The 18,642-nt window shown below is 35.2% G+C and overlaps 1 protein-coding gene across 6 annotated transcripts in view; it reads left to right on the top strand.

Annotated features, from left to right (window-relative positions):
* Window positions 1–18,642, top strand: part of EYA4 (EYA transcriptional coactivator and phosphatase 4) — a 73,916-nt gene that overhangs the window by 13,513 nt on the left and 41,761 nt on the right. For 5 of the 6 annotated variants that reach the window (XM_008053525.2, XM_008053524.2, XM_021710182.1 and 2 more), the window contains 5 exons: window positions 1,812–1,878; window positions 3,296–3,438; window positions 3,593–3,736; window positions 5,719–5,798; window positions 9,816–9,981. In XM_008053525.2, the coding sequence (XP_008051716.1) occupies window positions 1,812–1,878; window positions 3,296–3,438; window positions 3,593–3,736; window positions 5,719–5,798; window positions 9,816–9,981 (600 nt within the window). Of the gene's footprint in view, window positions 1–1,811; window positions 1,879–3,295; window positions 3,439–3,592; window positions 3,737–5,718; window positions 5,799–9,815; window positions 10,000–18,642 lie in introns of all 6 variants that reach the window. The other variant, XM_008053522.2, reaches the window with a different exon arrangement.

Here is an 18,642-nt window from a genome sequence, read left to right as displayed (position 1 = left end):
TTCTGAAATACATAAAATTTTTCTGAAATATATATAATTTATGAAATATAAAAAAATTTGTCTTATTTAGTCCAAGCTGCTCTAGCGAATGTTTCTTTTTCATTATTCACTGTCTCTTTGGAAAAGCCTTCTATTTTACAATTTTGGGAATAACTGATCAGTATAGTCCATGTCTTATATGTGCCAAAAAGAAGTTCCACAAAAAAGAGACATAAGAACCTGTAATTAATCCAACTATATTTCTTCTAAATAGAGTACTCACTACTGTAAATTAATAAGTTAGAATGAACATCCTGTGGAATAGCACTGTTGTTATGTAATATACATTTAGTGTCATATGTAGTAAAAACAGTCTGTTCTCGAGTTGATTTGAAAGTTTTAAACATCCTTTACATTTTTAATAAATAAGTAGAAAATTAAAATTTATCAACCAATTTATTTTCAACTATATATAGCAAATCCAGTTAAATGTTGGTGGCAGAGGAATTTAGAACATAACACCTTTCGTTACATTTGATGATTTACAAAATTAATTCATAATATTCTTGAAAATATACTTACTGCACTCTTGCTATGAAAAGTAAAATATACTTTTCATATTGCTATGAAAACTAAAATATACTCAGAACTTACAGACAACATAACATTTTAAACACATTAAATTTTGCAAGTTTTTGAGGCAGTATATCACAAGGGCACTTAATAGCATTTGGATATAGAAATGTATCATGTTTCATAAAACAGTTAGCAACTTAAACCTATTTGTCACTTTTACAATTCCAAAAGTTTAGCTCCAGAATTATTATGAACAATGTAGAAAGGACACTGTACTTTGAAGTATAACCATGATTGATTAGACTAAACTAATTCCAGCACTGCATTGTGTACTACTTTAATCTTTTTGAAAAGTGAATGAACAGCAGATGGCCTAATAAAGACACTCTGTGTGCTCGCTCAGTATGGACTGGCTCTGAAGGGACTGGCTGAACACTTTAGAGTCCATATATTTGCAATACATCTATCTTTGTCAGGGCAGATGGTTAAAGGAAAGAGAAACTTCCAGATTTTTGGATATATTCCAGTTTGGGGCTGCATGTTTGGATGAGCTGTCAATTGGATCTGAATCTCACCTTTAAATGCTTCTCAGAAAAGTATTGTCTCTGATAATTCACAATATATTTGGAAATATAGTTGCTACTGCATTTTGTCTTTGTGTTTTAAAGACAAGCTTTGCATTCACTCATGCTTTCTATGTATATTTCAATTATTACTAGAATATTGGTGACTCTGCATTTGTAACAATTCATCTGGTTGGTAAAATGAGAGGAAATAGAATGCAATACCAATTAGAAAGTGAAGATTAGAACGTCAGACTTTTCTTAATTTGATTGCATTTGAATTAGAATAAATATGGAGGAAGAGCAGTATATATCACTATCATATTTGAAATTTAAAATGTAAAGTTTACAAATGTTTAAAATGTACCTTTATATCATGAAAAATTCATTGCCATATAGTCAAAGATATGTATTCATAGCAACTTCATAGATAAGAACATGCTACTGATTTGTGAAAATGGAAGAGTGATAGGGGAATGATTTGTAAGAGGAATGTTCATTTCATGCTTTTAGAACAAAACTCAAAGCATTTAAGTAGGAGAAAGTGTTTAGGCAGCTGTTTCCTTTTAGAAAATGAATGAATTTTTAGAAGCCTGTATTTAGCATGGCAGTTTCTTCAAGTTGGTTATGTACATTCTAGTGAAATTCATTTATGAAACAACCTTTTGTGCACTGGTGTTTTGTGTCTTACAGTCATAACAAGTAGTGGCTACAGCCCTCGATCGGCACATCAATATTCTCCACAGCTGTATCCTTCCAAGTAAGTGGTCAGTAGATTTTTTTTCTGATTTGTTAGAATAATTGTCCAGAATTATCTTTATTCATCTGTATTCACACAATATAACAACTTTAAATCTGCAAACGTTTATGTATACTCATGTATTATAGATAAATAGTTGTTGACTATGGCTATTTATATACTTTGAGGAAAACGGCAAGCTCAAACCAGTATGCACTGTTCATTTTTTTAAAATTCAAAACAAAAAAATACTAGTTGAAAGAATATCTAAAGAGATTACAATTTATATAAACATCAATGTCATAATTTTTTTCCATCAATGAAATATTTTTATTGGATTTCAAGTTCTAACAAACATATTTTTGGAGCATATGCTTTGTTTTTATACTAATCTAATCATCTTTTTGAGAATGGTGGTAGATATTTTTCAAGTTTAACTATATTGAGTATATATCTAAGTTTGTTTGGAATCAGCCACATGTGCCAAGATTTTGAATTCCTAATATATACACATTTAAATATAGGATGCTATTTTTTGCAGCATCTGGCATGTCTGCTCTTAAGTATATATAAGCTGGGGATTGGCTGTGCAATGGGGAACATTATGTAAAATGTAGCATGATGAAAGAAATGGCATTCCATTTCTTTTAGGAAGCCTCTTACCTTTTGGGGGGTGGGGAAGTGGAGTCCCACTCTGTTGCCCCAGTTGGAGTGCAGTGGTACACTCATGGCCATTGCAGCGTCAACCTGCTGGGCTCAGGTAATCCTTCTGCCTCAGCTTTCCAAGTAGCCGGAACTACAGGCATGCACCACCACGTCTAGCTAATTTTTTAAATTTGTTGTAGAGATGAGGTCTTGCGAGGTTGCCCAGGCTGTTCTAGAATCCATGGGCTCAGGCAGTCCTCTCACCTCGGCCTCCCAAAATGCTGGGATTACAGGCTTGAGCCACTGCGCCCTGTCTTTTTTATTTTTTTTTTCAGATTTTCAATTATTAGTAAGGAATTCTTGATAGGACTTTTAAATAGAATTATTTCATATTATTGGGTGACTCGGTGTGTGTAAATATGCATGAGTATATTAATTAGCTAGCCTGTGCTCCATTTTCCTCATCTACAGATTAAAGTGCTTTTTCAGTTGTAAACAAAAATTATAGACCTGGAAGAGACACTCAATATTAATATATAACCCAAATTTCTCATTTTATAGTGAGGTGTACACTTAGGTAGTTTACATTTTTTTTCCAAGGTCACCAGACTGATTTAAGCAGAGGCTGGACTTTGGACATTCAGACTCATGTTCTTTCCTATGTTGTTAAAATTATACTGTAGATAAAGAGGAAGATTACTTCCTGAAGATTATAGGATTTCACTGAATCTAGGCTGTCTGAATTAATATGCAGTCTTTGTTGCCACAGTAATGCTATTTTTCTGATATTTAGGCCCTATCCACACATTCTTTCTACACCAGCAGCTCAAACAATGTCTGCCTACGCAGGCCAGACTCAGTATTCGGGGATGCAGCAGCCAGCCGTCTACACAGCCTACTCACAGACAGGACAACCCTACAGCCTGCCCACTTACGGTATTTCATGTCTTCTATCTTCTCCCCTATTTGGTTGTAAGCAGGTAATCCTGCTAGCTGGTAGCTTTATATTCTAATATAAAGTTGTAAGTCACAACTTAGAAGGAAGAGGCTCTTGCTAATTCAATGGTTTGTGCATGCATTTCCTAAACAGATTTGGGTGTGATGTTGCCAGCGATCAAGACGGAGAGTGGACTTTCCCAAACTCAGTCCCCATTACAAAGTGGCTGCCTCAGTTACAGCCCAGGGTTTTCCACCCCCCAGCCAGGCCAGACACCTTATTCCTACCAAATGCCAGGTAAGTCGTCACACGTGAACCAGGTTATGGGGGAGCTACTCTGAGTTGAGACACCTTGGCTTCAGACTTCAGAATACCTGGTCATGAAGATAGTTTTAAACTTTATCACAGCTCACACAGTTTCTCCAGAAAAGATGAATAAACTAGGCAGAAACATGACGAAAATAGTTGAAAAATACATCGAGAAACATGACCCATACCAGATTCAAATACTTCCATTTAAACTGCATAATGTCGGCAGGAAACCAAGTCCAAGCCAAGCAACCTCCAAGCCAGACACCAGGTCAGTCACACGTTTGGTGTCTACTCAAGTGGCTTAAAAGATTCGTAGCACAAACTGGTGTTTCCGTTTCCATATTCCTTAAGTACCTAATGCTGTTTGGGTTATATCTATAAGTGAATTAACTCTTTTCTAAGTTCCACTTGTCATTTAGCAATTGAGGATTTTTTGGTCCACTCCTAAGATCTCTTTCTCCTTTTGATACTATATTTATTGATAGGACTTTTTATGTGTCTCACCACCCAAAATTCTATGTAGGCTCATTTGTAAAGTTTTTAAATTTTTGACCCTATTAAAAATGATATTTGATCTTTATGTATAGTTGTCAAAATAATTTTAGTAACATAGTAGAAACACTAAAAGTTGGTTCTTTTCTTTCATTTTGTCTGTTTTGTTAGTCACAAACTTGGGACTGTATTAACATATTTGAACCAACCGGGATGACATTTTGCTCAGTTGGCTAGAATGAAATAATTACTTGGACATTTTTGGCTGGAATAGAAGGTCTCTTTTTTACCTAGACTGTGGCTAGAAACATATTTGCATACATGCTATAGCCACGTAGCTTCAGTTAGCTGTGCGACAGAGAGCATAGAGACGTTTTTACTTTTTCCCCAAATAATTTATTTGTTATTTTGATCAGGCCCGTTGCACTGATTATACAATATGTTGCTATTCAAAACCCATTGATAAAACAAATAATCAGCTACCCAGTCTTTCATTTTACTGCTTGACAAGTATATTCCATAAGAACATATTTTTTCATCTGTAATTGATAGCTCACTTGTTTTTGCCTTTATTTGAGAAATAATTAAATTTCAGGTGAAGTTTAATGAGGCCCTTAAACCTTAGATTTTTGGAGTATAAGCAGGTCTCCCTTGAGTTTGAATGCTAATTCACAACTGTTTTTGTTCTAAAGAAAAGACATAAACTGGTCATGGTGGCTCACGCCTGTAATCCCAGCACTTCGGGAGTCTAGAGGATTGTCTAAGCCCATGAGTTTGAGACCAACCTGGGCAACTTGGTGAGACCTTGTCTCTACAATAAATCAAAAAATTAGCTGGGTGTGGTGGCACATGCTTATAGTTCCAGCTACTTGGAAGACTGAGGTGGAAGGATTGCCTGAGTCCAGTAGGTCAAGGCTGCAGTGGCCATGAGCATGCCACTGCACTCCAACCTGGGCGACAAGAATGAGACTGACTCAAAAAAAAAAAAAAAAAAGGGCATGGAGAAGCAAAAGTACGGAAGTATTTGAGCATGGATTCCAAATGGGTTTTGTGTGTTTATTTACCATGCTAATAACCCCCTCCAAATGCTTACCTCAAGTAGTTTTTGAATGCAAATGCAGTTGATATGATTTGAAAGTTTCGGTAGTTCCTGGAAGTCATCTTAGTCTGTAAAAGATTTTGTACTTTGAGTGCCCCTCACGTCTAGATTCAACCATTGGTGTTTTTCCTCAGTCCTTATGAAGACAGTTCCGATGTGCTTCTGTTTAACCCAGCAGATTCAAAAAGAAAAGGTTTGCCAACAAGGGAGATAGATAGAGCTAAGCACATCATCTTTATAAATCTCCCAGCTTCCAATTTCACTGCCTTCACAACAATATTCGAAGTATGTTTCTCTCACTGAATTCTGCAAAGTGAAATATTTTTCATCACTTCACAAGGAATACTTTTTAAATGCAATTTGTTCTTACCTCTAGGTTCTAGTTTTGCACCATCATCTACTATTTATGCAAATAATTCAGTTTCCAATTCAACGAATTTCAGTGGTTCACAACAGGTATAGTAGCTTTTTGTATTTATGCTTTTTAGATCTATTTCAGATCTTTGAGGAGTACTTTCAAGTTGCTATGTAAGTGTGTACTCTCCCAAAATAAGGTTACTTCATTTAAAATTAAGATTTCAGGCTAGTAAAAAATAAGCTTCTCCAGAATTCTTAGAATATGTGTTATTCTGGCTGTTATGGATTTCTTAGTTGCTGAAAGTTTGCCCTTTAAATATTTAAGCTGTAGTTGTTTTAATCACTTGACATGGAGTTACAAAATATATTTGAACACTTTCTTTTATCTTAAAATATATGAAAAAATACTTGTATTTTTATTTGGTAAACTAGTTACTATTATGAATATTAATTGATTGAACTAAAAATCTATGAAAGGATTGTGCTGTAGGCTACATGACATTTTCATTCCTAAGAAGTATCATTTGTTACTAAAAAATGCCTCTAGAACTACTTTTGGCTTTTTAAATTTGTTAAATTTTTAGTTCTATGATTTCTTTTAATGAGTGTTTGAATCCTACTTTCCTGACAAGTTGCAACTTTTTGCTTTTGTCATTGTGCCTGCCTCTAGTAGTTCTTAGTTCTCCTAATATTTTTATTAATTTTAAAATATAACTTGTTTGAATTATGTGTGGAGCAAGAGTGAATGCCCCTGAATGAATGAATTAGCTTGGAGTGAGATATATTTGTGATGTATGTTGATAACTTCAGAATCTGTTGTCCATTCTCAACCATGCTCAGAGTAATTGGGATTGAAGAGTAACTGAATTCTGAGCTGGAAATACACCATTTTACTTTAATATAATTGCTGGGCTTTTATACATTCCATAATGTAAGTTACTGTACAAGTGTTTGTTTTTGGATTTACTGAAGGAATTCTTTTAGTTTCCTTGTTTTAGTTTTATTAATATAACAAAAAGGCAAAAAGGAAATTGTGATTATTAAAATAGTGTGGAATAATAATATTTTGATAGGATTAAACTGTGTACTTTGGCATAAGTTAGAAAAATGTTATCTTAAAATATGAAACATCAGAACCAGTGTGCATATTTTATTTTAAGAAATTGAGAATTCTTGATAGTTTAATTTCACTCACTGATTGATACAGTAGATACTTATTGAGCATTGCATGCATTAGATATTTTTACTAGGTACTGACAGTTCAAAAATAGTAAGTTCTCATTTTCAACTCTTCAGGCACATTCTTCCTGAAGAAACAGATGTTAAAATAATATGGACAGAGGGTGGGATATAATGGATATAATAATGGTAATACACACTAGGTAGAGGGATAGTATAAAGGAAAACTCCACTCTATTTGGAATGTTTAAGAAAAGATTTATAAAGCAGAGGAAAATCAATTGACAAAGTTTTAATCATAAAACAGATCCAAGTCTACCTGAATATTTAAATACAGTGGACCCAATATAAAATGTAATCTGTATTTTGGGCCATGGCCTGAGTATCAGTTTATTCTTTTGGCAAATACTCACTGGGTGCTTATTAAGTATTAGGAACTGTTCTGTATACTGGGAGACTTGAAGGTGGGGTGAGGTGGATCAGATCTGATTCCTGCCTAATGAAGCTTTCTGCCTACTAGGAGAAATAGACAATAAACCTGTAAACACACAAATAAATAGAGAGAGAGAGGAAGGAAGGGAGGGAGGGGGGAGAGAGAGAGTGAAAGAGAGGAAGGAAAGAAGGGAGGGAGGAAGGAAGGAAGGACGGATGGATTAGAAAGCATAAGGGGAGAGAACAGCGTCCATTAAAATATTAATGGGTATAATTTTGAACAGAAGAGGTTTTATAGAGGGTTTCTTTATGGAAATCACATTTAGGCCAGGGCTTCTACAAGTTAGATGAAGAATGAAGTCAAGGGTCTTTTAGGCAAAGAAAGCAGCTTGTACCAAACTCTGGACAGGTAGAAGACTTGGTGTGTCATTAGACTCACCAGACTCATTAGGAGTTTGGTTAGTGCTTGAAGAAAGGTGGGGAAAAATACATTTGCAGAGATAGGCAGGGGGCTGCCCATGTAGGGCTTTGTGGTTTACAGTAAGGAATTTGGATTCTATTCCAAAACTAGTGGGTAGCTATTAAAGGATTTTGAGCAAGAAAATAACATCATATAATTTATGTTTTGAGAAGATTACTCTGCCTTCAGGGTCTCTGGAGAAAGTAAAAAATGGAAATGAGATAAATTAGAAAATGGATACACTGGCAATGAAGAGAAGAGGAGATCTTTGAGATGTGCTTGAGTACAAAAAGACACTCTATTCCCCAGGCTAGTAGTCTGGACCTTTTCTGTGTAACTTCATCTTATTAGCAGGCTAGCAGAGAGCTTCAGCAATAGAGGCTAGAGTTCAGCACTGTGGGTTCCAATTCCAGCTCTGAAACTTACTGGCTATGTGGCTGTGTGCAAATCACTTAACCACTCTCTGCCTTAGTCCCCTTCAATGTAAAATGAAGATAATAATACTAAGTAGGGAATTATGAGGGTGAGTAAATCTATTTTAGCCCTTAGAACAGTGTCCTGACACAAAGTAAGCACTATGTAAATGTTTGCTCTCGCTGTTTAGCTCTGAGAAAGATGTGTTGTTAAGAACTTGACTCCAACTCAAAAAAAAGAACTTTGTTCCCAAGCCCGGCTCGGTGTCTCAGCCTGTAATCCCGTGCTTTGGGAGGCTGAGGTGAGTGGATTGCCTGAGCCCGCGGGTTCGAGACCTGCCTGGGCAACTTGGCGAGACCTTATCTCTACAATTGATAAAAAAATAAAAATAAAAATCAACCGGGCATGGTAGCGCGTGCCTGTAATTCTGGCTACTCGGAAGGCTGAGGCGGAAGGATCACCGGAGCCCAGTGGGTCGACGCTGCAGTGGAGCGACCACTGCACTCCAGTCTGGGCGACAGAGTGAGACTCTAACTCAAAAACAAACAAATAAATAAATAATAAATAAATAAATAAAGAAAGAACTTGGTTCCAATATTGATGAGGTTTTTTTCTTGACTCATACATGGTAGTGGGGGAATGTCAGATTCTAAAATTAACAGAATTTTAGCTTTCTGCCATATTAATCCTTTCTGATAATATACATATTTACTTATACATATAATTTTTCTTTTTTTTCTTTTTCTTGGAAAACACATGAAATGTGGATCTTTGTTCCCTTTGGAACATGTCTTTTCAGGGGATCTTAATCCTGACCAACAATTTGTCATTCCTGATAACATTTTGATCTGAGATATGCTAGACATTTTAAACACCAATTATTACAACAAATCCCTACGCATCTTAATATGTAAAAGGATTTTTGAGGAATCATTTTTATCATCTTAAGGTTTTAAAAATTGTAAATAAAACGCAGGTCAGGGGAGTTGATACGGTGCTTTAATTTTTCTCTGTAACAGAGGAGGGAAACTACATATTTGAAAACCTCAATAAAGATTCTAAGTCAAGACCTCAAATGGCATGTCTTGTGTGAAAGCCTGGGTTAAAATAGCACTTATTTATCTTCTTTTATTTATACTTTACCGCCTGCCAAGAAAACAAAATTATTAAGAGTTTCCTAGAAAGGGAACAAAAATCACACAAATGCAGACCGAGGTCTGTATGGAAGCTGGGAGGAGTAGCCACAACTCCTTGCTGGTGACATTAGAAGATGTATAAGAACTGATTTTGTGAATATGAACAGATCCATCACCTTCTTTCCTCTTCAAGCACATAGGTCCTGATGATGTAAATCCTTGGGTAAGTAATCATCAGGAGGAAAGTGAAGCATATGCAACCTTTAGGCAGATCAAAATGTATGTACTAGGCCTGGTTTGCAAAACCAGTAGGGTAGTTCATTACTACATACATGTAAACAGTACCACCAAGTTGTCTCCACTCATTAGGATTACCGCAAGGCTGTGGACTCAAAAACAAATGGAATTGAGCACTACTCTTTTGATTACACAGTGATTAGTTTTCTTTGGAGAATTCTCCTCTTTCAACCACCCACTTCTCAATTATTGTTTCAGGATTATCCATCCTACACAGCCTTTGGCCAAAACCAGTATGCACAGTATTATTCAGCATCAACATATGGGGCGTATATGACATCAAATAACACAGCCGATGGCACATCATCTTCAGCCTCAACTTACCAGTTGCAGGAATCTCTCCCAGGACTGACGAACCAACCAGGTACAGATCTTCACCCAGGTGAAATACTTTTATATGTTTTTGCAGGATCTAGTAGTATGAAGAAAATGGACATTTCAAAACAAGGCTGAAAGCTCCCAGATTGTTGTGCTAATGTTTACTCTGTGTTATGTTAATTTACTGTATAAGATGAGTTTCTTCCGGCATTTCAGAAACTCCTTCTTTTAGATGTGGGACAGATAGAAGATTTAATCTCAAAAGATGAATATAGATGTAAGAAGGTGAACGGACCTTTTGCCAGACTAATTATCTTGTGAAGAACTTGACAACAAACAAAAGTTATAATATTATCTTCCTTGCGCATAACTGATAATATTTTCATTATGTTGGAGAGACTGTGTAACTCCTTCACTTTTGTGAGCTGTCAGTAGCTCTAGCCAGTGGGACTTGCCTATATTCCTACATTCCTAGGATTTGTAGACTCATGCAGTACTCATATTAGAAGTGTATCTGCTACACATCTGACACAGCTGAAGTATTTAAAGTTCAAAGTGGGTTTAATAGAGATTCAGTGTAATCCCAATCAAACTTCAAGACTTTTAGGATAAATTATCAAGATGATTCTAAAATTATAAGGAACGGTGAAGGAATTAGAATAGCCAAAACAATTTTGAAAAAAGGAGAACAAAATTTGAAGATTTACATTGTCTGACTTAAAGACTTATAAAGTATAGTAATCAAGGCAGTGTGATATTGTCAAAAAGATAGTTGCATAGAACAATAAAACAGAATGGAAAGTCCAGAAATAAACTCATACATATGCTGGAAACCTGATTGTCTTTAACGAGATGAAAAGGTATTTAGCAGAGAATGAATAATTTTTTTTTTCAACAAATAGTGCTGGAACAATTGAAAATCTTTATACAACTCATAACTCTTACAAAGGGAGACCCAAAAGACCCAGAATTTATTTTAAAATTGTGTATTTATTCTTACTTGTTTAAACTTCAGTCACCTCCAAAGTACTCTCCATCTGATGCAATACACCTATCAAGATGCTTTTTCCACTGCTCAAAACAGTTTTTGAATTCATCAGTTTCGATGCCTGTTAGTGCTTCTGCCATGTTTCTTCACCTCCTCTACTTTGGCAAAGCATTTCCCTTTGAGGACTTTTTCCATCAGGAGAAAGAAACCCCCAGAAAGTCACTTAGGGCCAGATGGGGTGAATAGAGAGCGTGAGGCACGGGAGTCATGCCGTCCTGAGTCAAAAACTGCTGAACATTCAGCCAGGTGAGGGCAGATGTGCTTGTCAATCACCCATCATAAAACGGGCAATCTCCAAGAAGAATCTCCAGGAAAAAAAATGTACTGAAGCCAAACGCAGAATCTCCAAGAAAGCATCTCCAAGAAAAAAAATTGACTGAAGTCCAACGCAGCTTCTCACAACACTAGCTGCCACTGATGCCTATGGGTTTCTAAGACATTTACCTAGCGGGAGAAACCTATACTACAAGAGACCCACCCTCCACAAAATAATTCTGGGTTGTCTTTGTCCCCCACTATATACAAAAACTAACTCAAAATGTATAATAGATCTACATGTAAAAACGAAAACTATAAAACTTATAGAAGAAAACATGGAGAAAATTTTTGTGAATCTGGGCTATTGCTACAAAAAAGATTTTATAGAAATGACATTAAACTACAATCCATAAAATAAAAGATAAAATTAGAATTCATAAAATTCAGAACTTCTGTTTATCAAAAGACACTGTAACAAGAATAGAAAGACAAACCACAGGTTAGGAAAAAGCATTTCAAAACACATATCTGAGAAAGGACTTGTATCCAGAATATATAGAGAATTCCCAAAAGGAACTCTCAAAAATCACTAAGAAAAATGCGATTGAGAATTTTTGTAAATATCTTTAATGTGTTTGGGCATATTTTTTTCTGCCTTCAATCATTTGTAAGATCCAAATTAATCTCTGCTACTTTTTAAAATCCAGCTTTGAATAAACAAGGGAAACATGGTTACAGCGCTGTTAATTCTTTCTTACTGACTCATTGGGTCCAAGATGATTCAATACAATTAACAGATTATTTACTGAATGCCTAGTAAATATCAGTCCTATGCTAGAAACTTATATTTCAGCAGTGAATGAGCTTTCTGCACACTTTTAGATTCCATTAAACAAGCAAGACAAAGATCAAAGAAATAATTACAAAATTGATGAACACTGAGAAAGGGAAAATGGTAGACATTAAGGGAAATCTTAAGAAATAAAATAATTTGGACTTAAAGAAGTAACAGTGAAACTATATCTACAGCAATCTATGTTTATATCATTAATTGATGAAATGGTAGCATTCATTATTTTTGGTTCCCTGTTCAGGATATCATCTCTAACTATCAACCCAAGGAAGAATAGCTCACAGAGTTTGTCTTTGATGCTTCTACATTTGTTTTATTTTGTTTCATCTTCTTTTTCTTTTAGAACCTCCTACCTATGAGCACATAGCCCCTGATCCTTGTCCTTTAGGGCTCTCTTTTTAGGCTTTTCAACTAGCCTCAGCCTCTGTGAGCTTCTGTGCCCTGAGTTGGGTCAGGACTAGGGCCAGTGGGGACTAAATTTAAGGACAAACTCATTCTCAGGACCCTTAAATGTTGTGCCCTAGGACCCTAACTCCTTAGTTTCAGCCTAAATCACATGATCTAAATCTGTGCTGATCCTCTTTGAGTCAGTACTTACATTCCATCAAGGATCTTACCTTAATTCAAAGAAGGAGTAGTTTCAGAATGCTTACTTAACAAGTTTGGAGATACTTTAGATAAGGCGGTGTGGAAGGTTTCTTTTAGTGGTGAATGTGTGAGAGAAAACAAGGTAGGTCGAGTGTGTTTAAAAACAAAACCACAGATGTGTTTAATCATCAAAGTATCAGACACTGAATGACAGACGTGACCAGCAGGGTGTTTTTGAATTTACTAGACTATAGCCACCATGGATGAAAACCATTTGTATTCTAAAGCACGGTATATGTGGGTAGAGCTTTGAGTAAAACGTTGCTCTCGGTCTAATTTCCACGTGATCAAAACAGAGTTTCCCTGCAGGAAGGGCACAGATGGTTACTTTCCATCAGCTAAAGAATAATCAATATTGAGAACAGCTATTTTATTCATATTAAAAATACTAAATGCAAGCAGGTAGATATTCTGAGTGTATGTGACATATTCCCATATGGCATTCTCATATTCACTATCAGAACGCTGCCATTTCTTCAGGACTTTATTGGTTACTGAGGCCAACAAATATGGTTTGACATAATTTTCAGATTTTATTAGATTTTCTGTTGAATTTAAAGAAGAAATTATTTCTACTTGGAACTGCATTATTCTGTCAACCAAAATCATAATAACACACTTGTCTGGATCTTTAAAGAATTCTATGACCTCAGACCTTCATTCAAGATAATTTTAAGTTTAATTTTGCCTTTTCAGATCTGGCATGCATCCAAAAAGCAAACAAGTTTATAACTATGGGATTTTTTCTTTATTATTGATGGAATCTGATGTATTTAGTTCAAGGGCAGGAAAAATATTTCCCATCCACTGGTTCTGCGTTTTGGAGTTAAAGCAGAAATCTAAAATTAAATCCATAATTTTTCATAGAACACTCACTGTTGACTTTCATTTTTATAATAAAAATATACTTTATGTTCAATAAGAGACAGCTGGGTGTTCTGATTTAGCGATAAGCCTAATGAAATAAAGTTGGTTCTAAATATTCAAAACTTATAAGGTGCAGTTATTCTTTGCTGGACTGATTAAAGGATGATTATTCAATCATGTACAGTATTGGGTCAAGAAAAGCCTAGGGCAATTGGTAATGACTGATGTTATTTGGAAATTGCAAATAGCATTCAGTTGTTTGCTTTTCCTTATTAGGTAGTTTGACAGTGGATTTAAAGAATCACTGCCATGCTGATTAAGAACAGACATTTTAGTTCATCATCTTTATAAAGATCTTTCTTTTCTTTTAATGTAAAATTTACATTAGGTATATTATATTTTTACTGTTATTCAGAAAATTTGAGGACTGATTAGCACATGCAGATGAGAGCTATTTTATAGCTCCTCTTTTCCAAATATTTTAAATAGCTCTAAAGTTAAATATAGTTAGTAATTTATAACAATATTCTGCTTTACCCTTGGTAAACCTTACATTAGCTAATTGAACTTTAAAAGTGTTGCATCAAAGAAAGGATATAGTAAGATCATTTAACCCCTGAAAAGAAGCCAGTTTCTTCGGCAGAACAGGCAGCCCTTTGATACTTCATGGTATTCCATATAAAGGCAGGAAGGGAAGCAAAGTGCTAACTCATCTAATTGAAACTAACAAGAGGACAGATCACATTGAACTGCTCTGCCAATTTACACTTTCCCTACCTACAGCAATACCCTTGTGCCCTTGTGCAATTACCTGAGTGAAATTTGGCAGAGGCACTGGAATTAACAGCTTTCTCCTTTAAAAAAAAAAAAAAGTGTCAACAAATGTTTAATGACCGGTTGAGCTCAAGTTTCTGGTTTTACCCTTTATCAGAAGAAAGGATAGCACCTTCAAAAGGAATAGAGGTCAGTACAATTCCACCTGGGTGATTGCTACAGGAGCCCGAATATATCACGTGCCCTCTACGGGATGTGCTCTTTTACTTCTGTGAAGTTTTTGATGAATTCCTTGACCCTCCCTCTCATAAGAAATGCTTAATGTCCATATAATTTATTCTTTGTAATGTAATACATTTTAAATGTCTCTTTTTAAAAATAAATTTAAAATTTATTTTTCTAATTGACAAATTAAAAATTGTGTATATAAGGCATGGTAGCAGGCACCTGTAGTCCCAACTACTTGAGAGGTGGAGATGGGAAGATATCTTGAGCCTAGGAGTTCAAGTACAGCCTAGCAAGACCTTTGTCTCTAGTCAAAAATTTTTTAAAAGAAAGTATATATTTTTGTGTGCATCATGTTGTTTTGAAATATGTATATAGCTCTCCAATCCTCCTCCCTGACCCCAAAGCTCCTGGTGGTAACCATAATCCTACTCTCTACTTCTATGAGTTCAACTTTTTTTTTGCACTCCACATATAAATGAGATCATGCAGTATTTGTCTTTCCGTGACTGGCTTATTTTACTTAACATAATGTCCTCCAGGTTCATCCATTTTGTTCCAAATGACAAGATTTTCTTCTTTTTTAGGGTAGAATAATATTCCATTATATACATATACCACATGTTTTTGTCTGTTCATCCACTGGTGGGCACTTAGGTTGATTCCATCTCTTGGTTATTTTGAATATTGCTGCAATAAACATGGAAATGCAAATATTTCTTTGACATGCTAATTTCATTTCCTTTGTATATACACTCAGTAGTGGGATTGCTGGGTCATATGGCAATTCTATTTTTAATTTTTTGAGGACGCTTTATCCTGTTTTCCATAATGGCTGTGATAATTTACATTCCTACCAGCAGTGTGCAGGATTCCCTTTCCTCCAAGCCCTCTCCTACAATTATCTTTCTTCTTTTCAATAATAGTCATTTTAACAGGTGTGAGATGGTATCTCATAGTGGTTTTAATTAGCGTATCTTTGGTGATTAGTGATGTTGAGCTTTTTTTTCATATACCTTTTGGTCATTTGTATGTCTTTTGAGCAATGTCTATTCAGATCCTTTGCCCATTTTTAATCAAGTTATTTGTTTTCTACTATTAAGTTTGAGTACCTTATATATTTTTGGATATTAACCCCTTATCAGATATATGCTTTGTAAATATTTTCTCCCATTCTGGTAGGATTTATATGACTCTTTTATCAGTAGAAGCAGATCTAGTTTTGACCCTTTTATAACCTGGAGAGTCTATTGCTGCTTGTGTGAAGATGTATAGCCAGGTGATTAAAGGCGGAGTTCTGGGGTCATACCAGCATTGCCATTTACAAGCTATTTAATTTTGGTAAGTTAATTTAGTCCAACATGTCTCCAGTTTCTCTGCTATTAAAAGACAATAGCGAAGGACCCAATTCACTGGTTTGGAATGAGGTTTAAGTCAGATATATATGTAATGTTTCACAATGAAGAGCTCCAGTAAATCAGTAAGAAAAAGGCAAACCACCAAATTTTTTGACTAGGCAAAGAATTAACAGCTACCTCAGTAAAAGAAGATAGTGAATAAGCAAGAAGCATATGAAAAAGTGTCTCCATAACTACTCATCAAGAATTTGCTAATTAAAACCACAGAGAGATACCATCCTATAATGTACTCACAATGACTAACAAAAAACACCAGCAATACCAAATATTGGCAAGAATGTGGAACAAGTGGAACACTCACTGCTGGTAGGAGTAAATAAATACAAACACTTCAGGAAAAGGTTAGTGTCTATTAAAGATGATTATATACCTTCCCTCTGACCTAGAAATCCCACTACTAGCTATAGATATCCAAGAGGAATGAGAGCTTATGTCCACAAAGACATGTACAAAAATGTTTATAGAAGCTTTACTCATAATAACTTAAAATTGTGAATAACCCAAATGTTCATCAACAGAATGGATAAAGCATAATATACATTCTCACCACACTAAGTTCTCACCACACTAAGGAAAGACCAAACAACAGCTCCAGGCTCTATTATGAATGATGTCACAGAGATAATGAGCAGTGATAAAGCCAAACACATATTTCAATAATTTTTTTTTTTTAAAGAACACACCAAGGCTTTAACAAATGTGGAGCTACTCTTCATGGTTTTCTTAAAAGATGATGCTTTTACCTCTACCAAAACACTTCTGCCCATAGGTTTTTTTTTTTTCAAATTCTTTCCCCTTTCCTCTTCTGCTGATTTCATCCCCTTGCTGTGGCAGCTACTGGTTCCCAGTTTGTTTGAACAAGCAGAGTTATTCCTTCTAAACTTCTTTATGGATCCAGTCTGCAATCAACCAGCCGTGACTGATCACAGTGACTGAGATTTTGCGAGTTTTTATACAAAGTTTTTGTTTTTGTACAAAGTTTTTGTTTCAGGTCTTGAACTGTAGGAAGAACAAAAGTGCTTTATGATAGTTAATACCTGAAAATTGATCCATAATGAACGTAAAGAGAGGTTCTGTGAAATGTTATTCAATTTTTTAAAAAACTTGCTCAATAAATGAGCATTAATTTGAAACACCGTTGTACTTGAATAAGAATGTTTGATTTGTAGGATATAGTCACCTTAGGAAAATTCTGTTTCAAAAAATCATTTTAAATGGACAGTTTTTTGTTTGATTTTATTTAAAAGTTGGTGTGTGTTCACATACGTAAAGCTTCATTGAATGCCTATACAAGTAAACTGAAATACTTTTACTATAAAATAGGGCTATATTCAACCCCATAACCAAAAGACTTTATTATTATGCTATCTATGCTTACATGGTTAATAGCAGAGACCCATGAAATGAATTGTGCTAGCAATATTTCAAAAGCAAATAATATTTAGAGCATAGACATATTTTTAACATCCTGTCCTAATATGCACGATATTTTCCAAAGAAAATATTATAACCACAGAGATGATTAGAGGCTGGCTATGTAAAAATTACTATTTCTCAGAAAAATAATATTACTCAAGTGTTACCTAGTTTGTTCAAGTTTGTTTATTTAGATTAATAACTGCTTGGCTGTCCTCAGAATTATTTTACTTTAATGATAAAGCATGATAGCCATAATATCTTTTATGTTTTAAAATTATATAATTTAAATTTAATATAGCTTGCCATCTGGCTCTCCTAGAAATTTTTACTTTATACATATATTTTAAATCAAATTAAACATAAATCAGATTTATCCCTCAATAATCCAAAATAGTAGTAACTGTTACTCACACTCACAGTGAAACTGGGATTTAGAGAGATTAAGTAAAATGCCTGAAGTTGTAGGATAACTCTGACTCTTTCACTTGTTATATTCTACTTCATGATTGCCTCGGTTTATCTTAACAACCCCTCCCACAGTAACTGCTCAGTATTCTTTACCTCCTAAGATACATCGTCACTAACTTTAGACATGAAGAATTTTCAATCTCTGTGGGACATGCAGAAGTCAATTAGGATGTAGCCTGGTTGGAGGTATAGATTTGTGTAGGGGTTATCACGTGTAGAGTCATTAACATATGAGAGGGTTAAATCCCCCAGAGTGTTTGGAGTGAGGACAATGATCAAAGGTTGGAACTCTTAAATACCAGGTCATAAGGAATGGGAGAAGGACAGGAGTCCATGTCTCATAGACAGAGAAGGCTGATGAGAGAGATTCTAGAACAAGAGTGCAGGGTATCAGCTGCCAACTAATGGTTTCGATTTTAGGGAGTTGGTGTTTAAGGAGATCAGACATAGCTGTTTGATGAGACCGAATCTCTCTATTGCATTGTCAATCCAATATTGTGGATTCTTAGCAAGACTAAAGTTTTGGTGAACTGAAACTACTATGATAAATTGAATGTCAAGAAGTGGAGACAGATGTGTTGTCTAGTACCGTAGCCACTGGCCACATGTGACTTTTGAACACTTGTAATGTGGCCAGAACAGATTGAGATCTGCTGCAAGTGTAGAATGTGCACAGGATTTTAAAGACTTCTTATGAAAGAGAGAATGTAAAACATTTCCCTGGTAATT

The sequence above is a fragment of the Carlito syrichta genome, unplaced genomic scaffold (genome assembly GCF_000164805.1).
Source record: "Carlito syrichta isolate Samal-C Ts95f unplaced genomic scaffold, Tarsius_syrichta-2.0.1 Scaffold288233, whole genome shotgun sequence".
Lineage (NCBI taxonomy): Eukaryota > Metazoa > Chordata > Mammalia > Primates > Tarsiidae > Carlito > Carlito syrichta.
The sequence above is the reverse complement of the archived record's forward strand: the minus strand, read 5'-3'. Positions and strand labels throughout refer to the sequence as shown.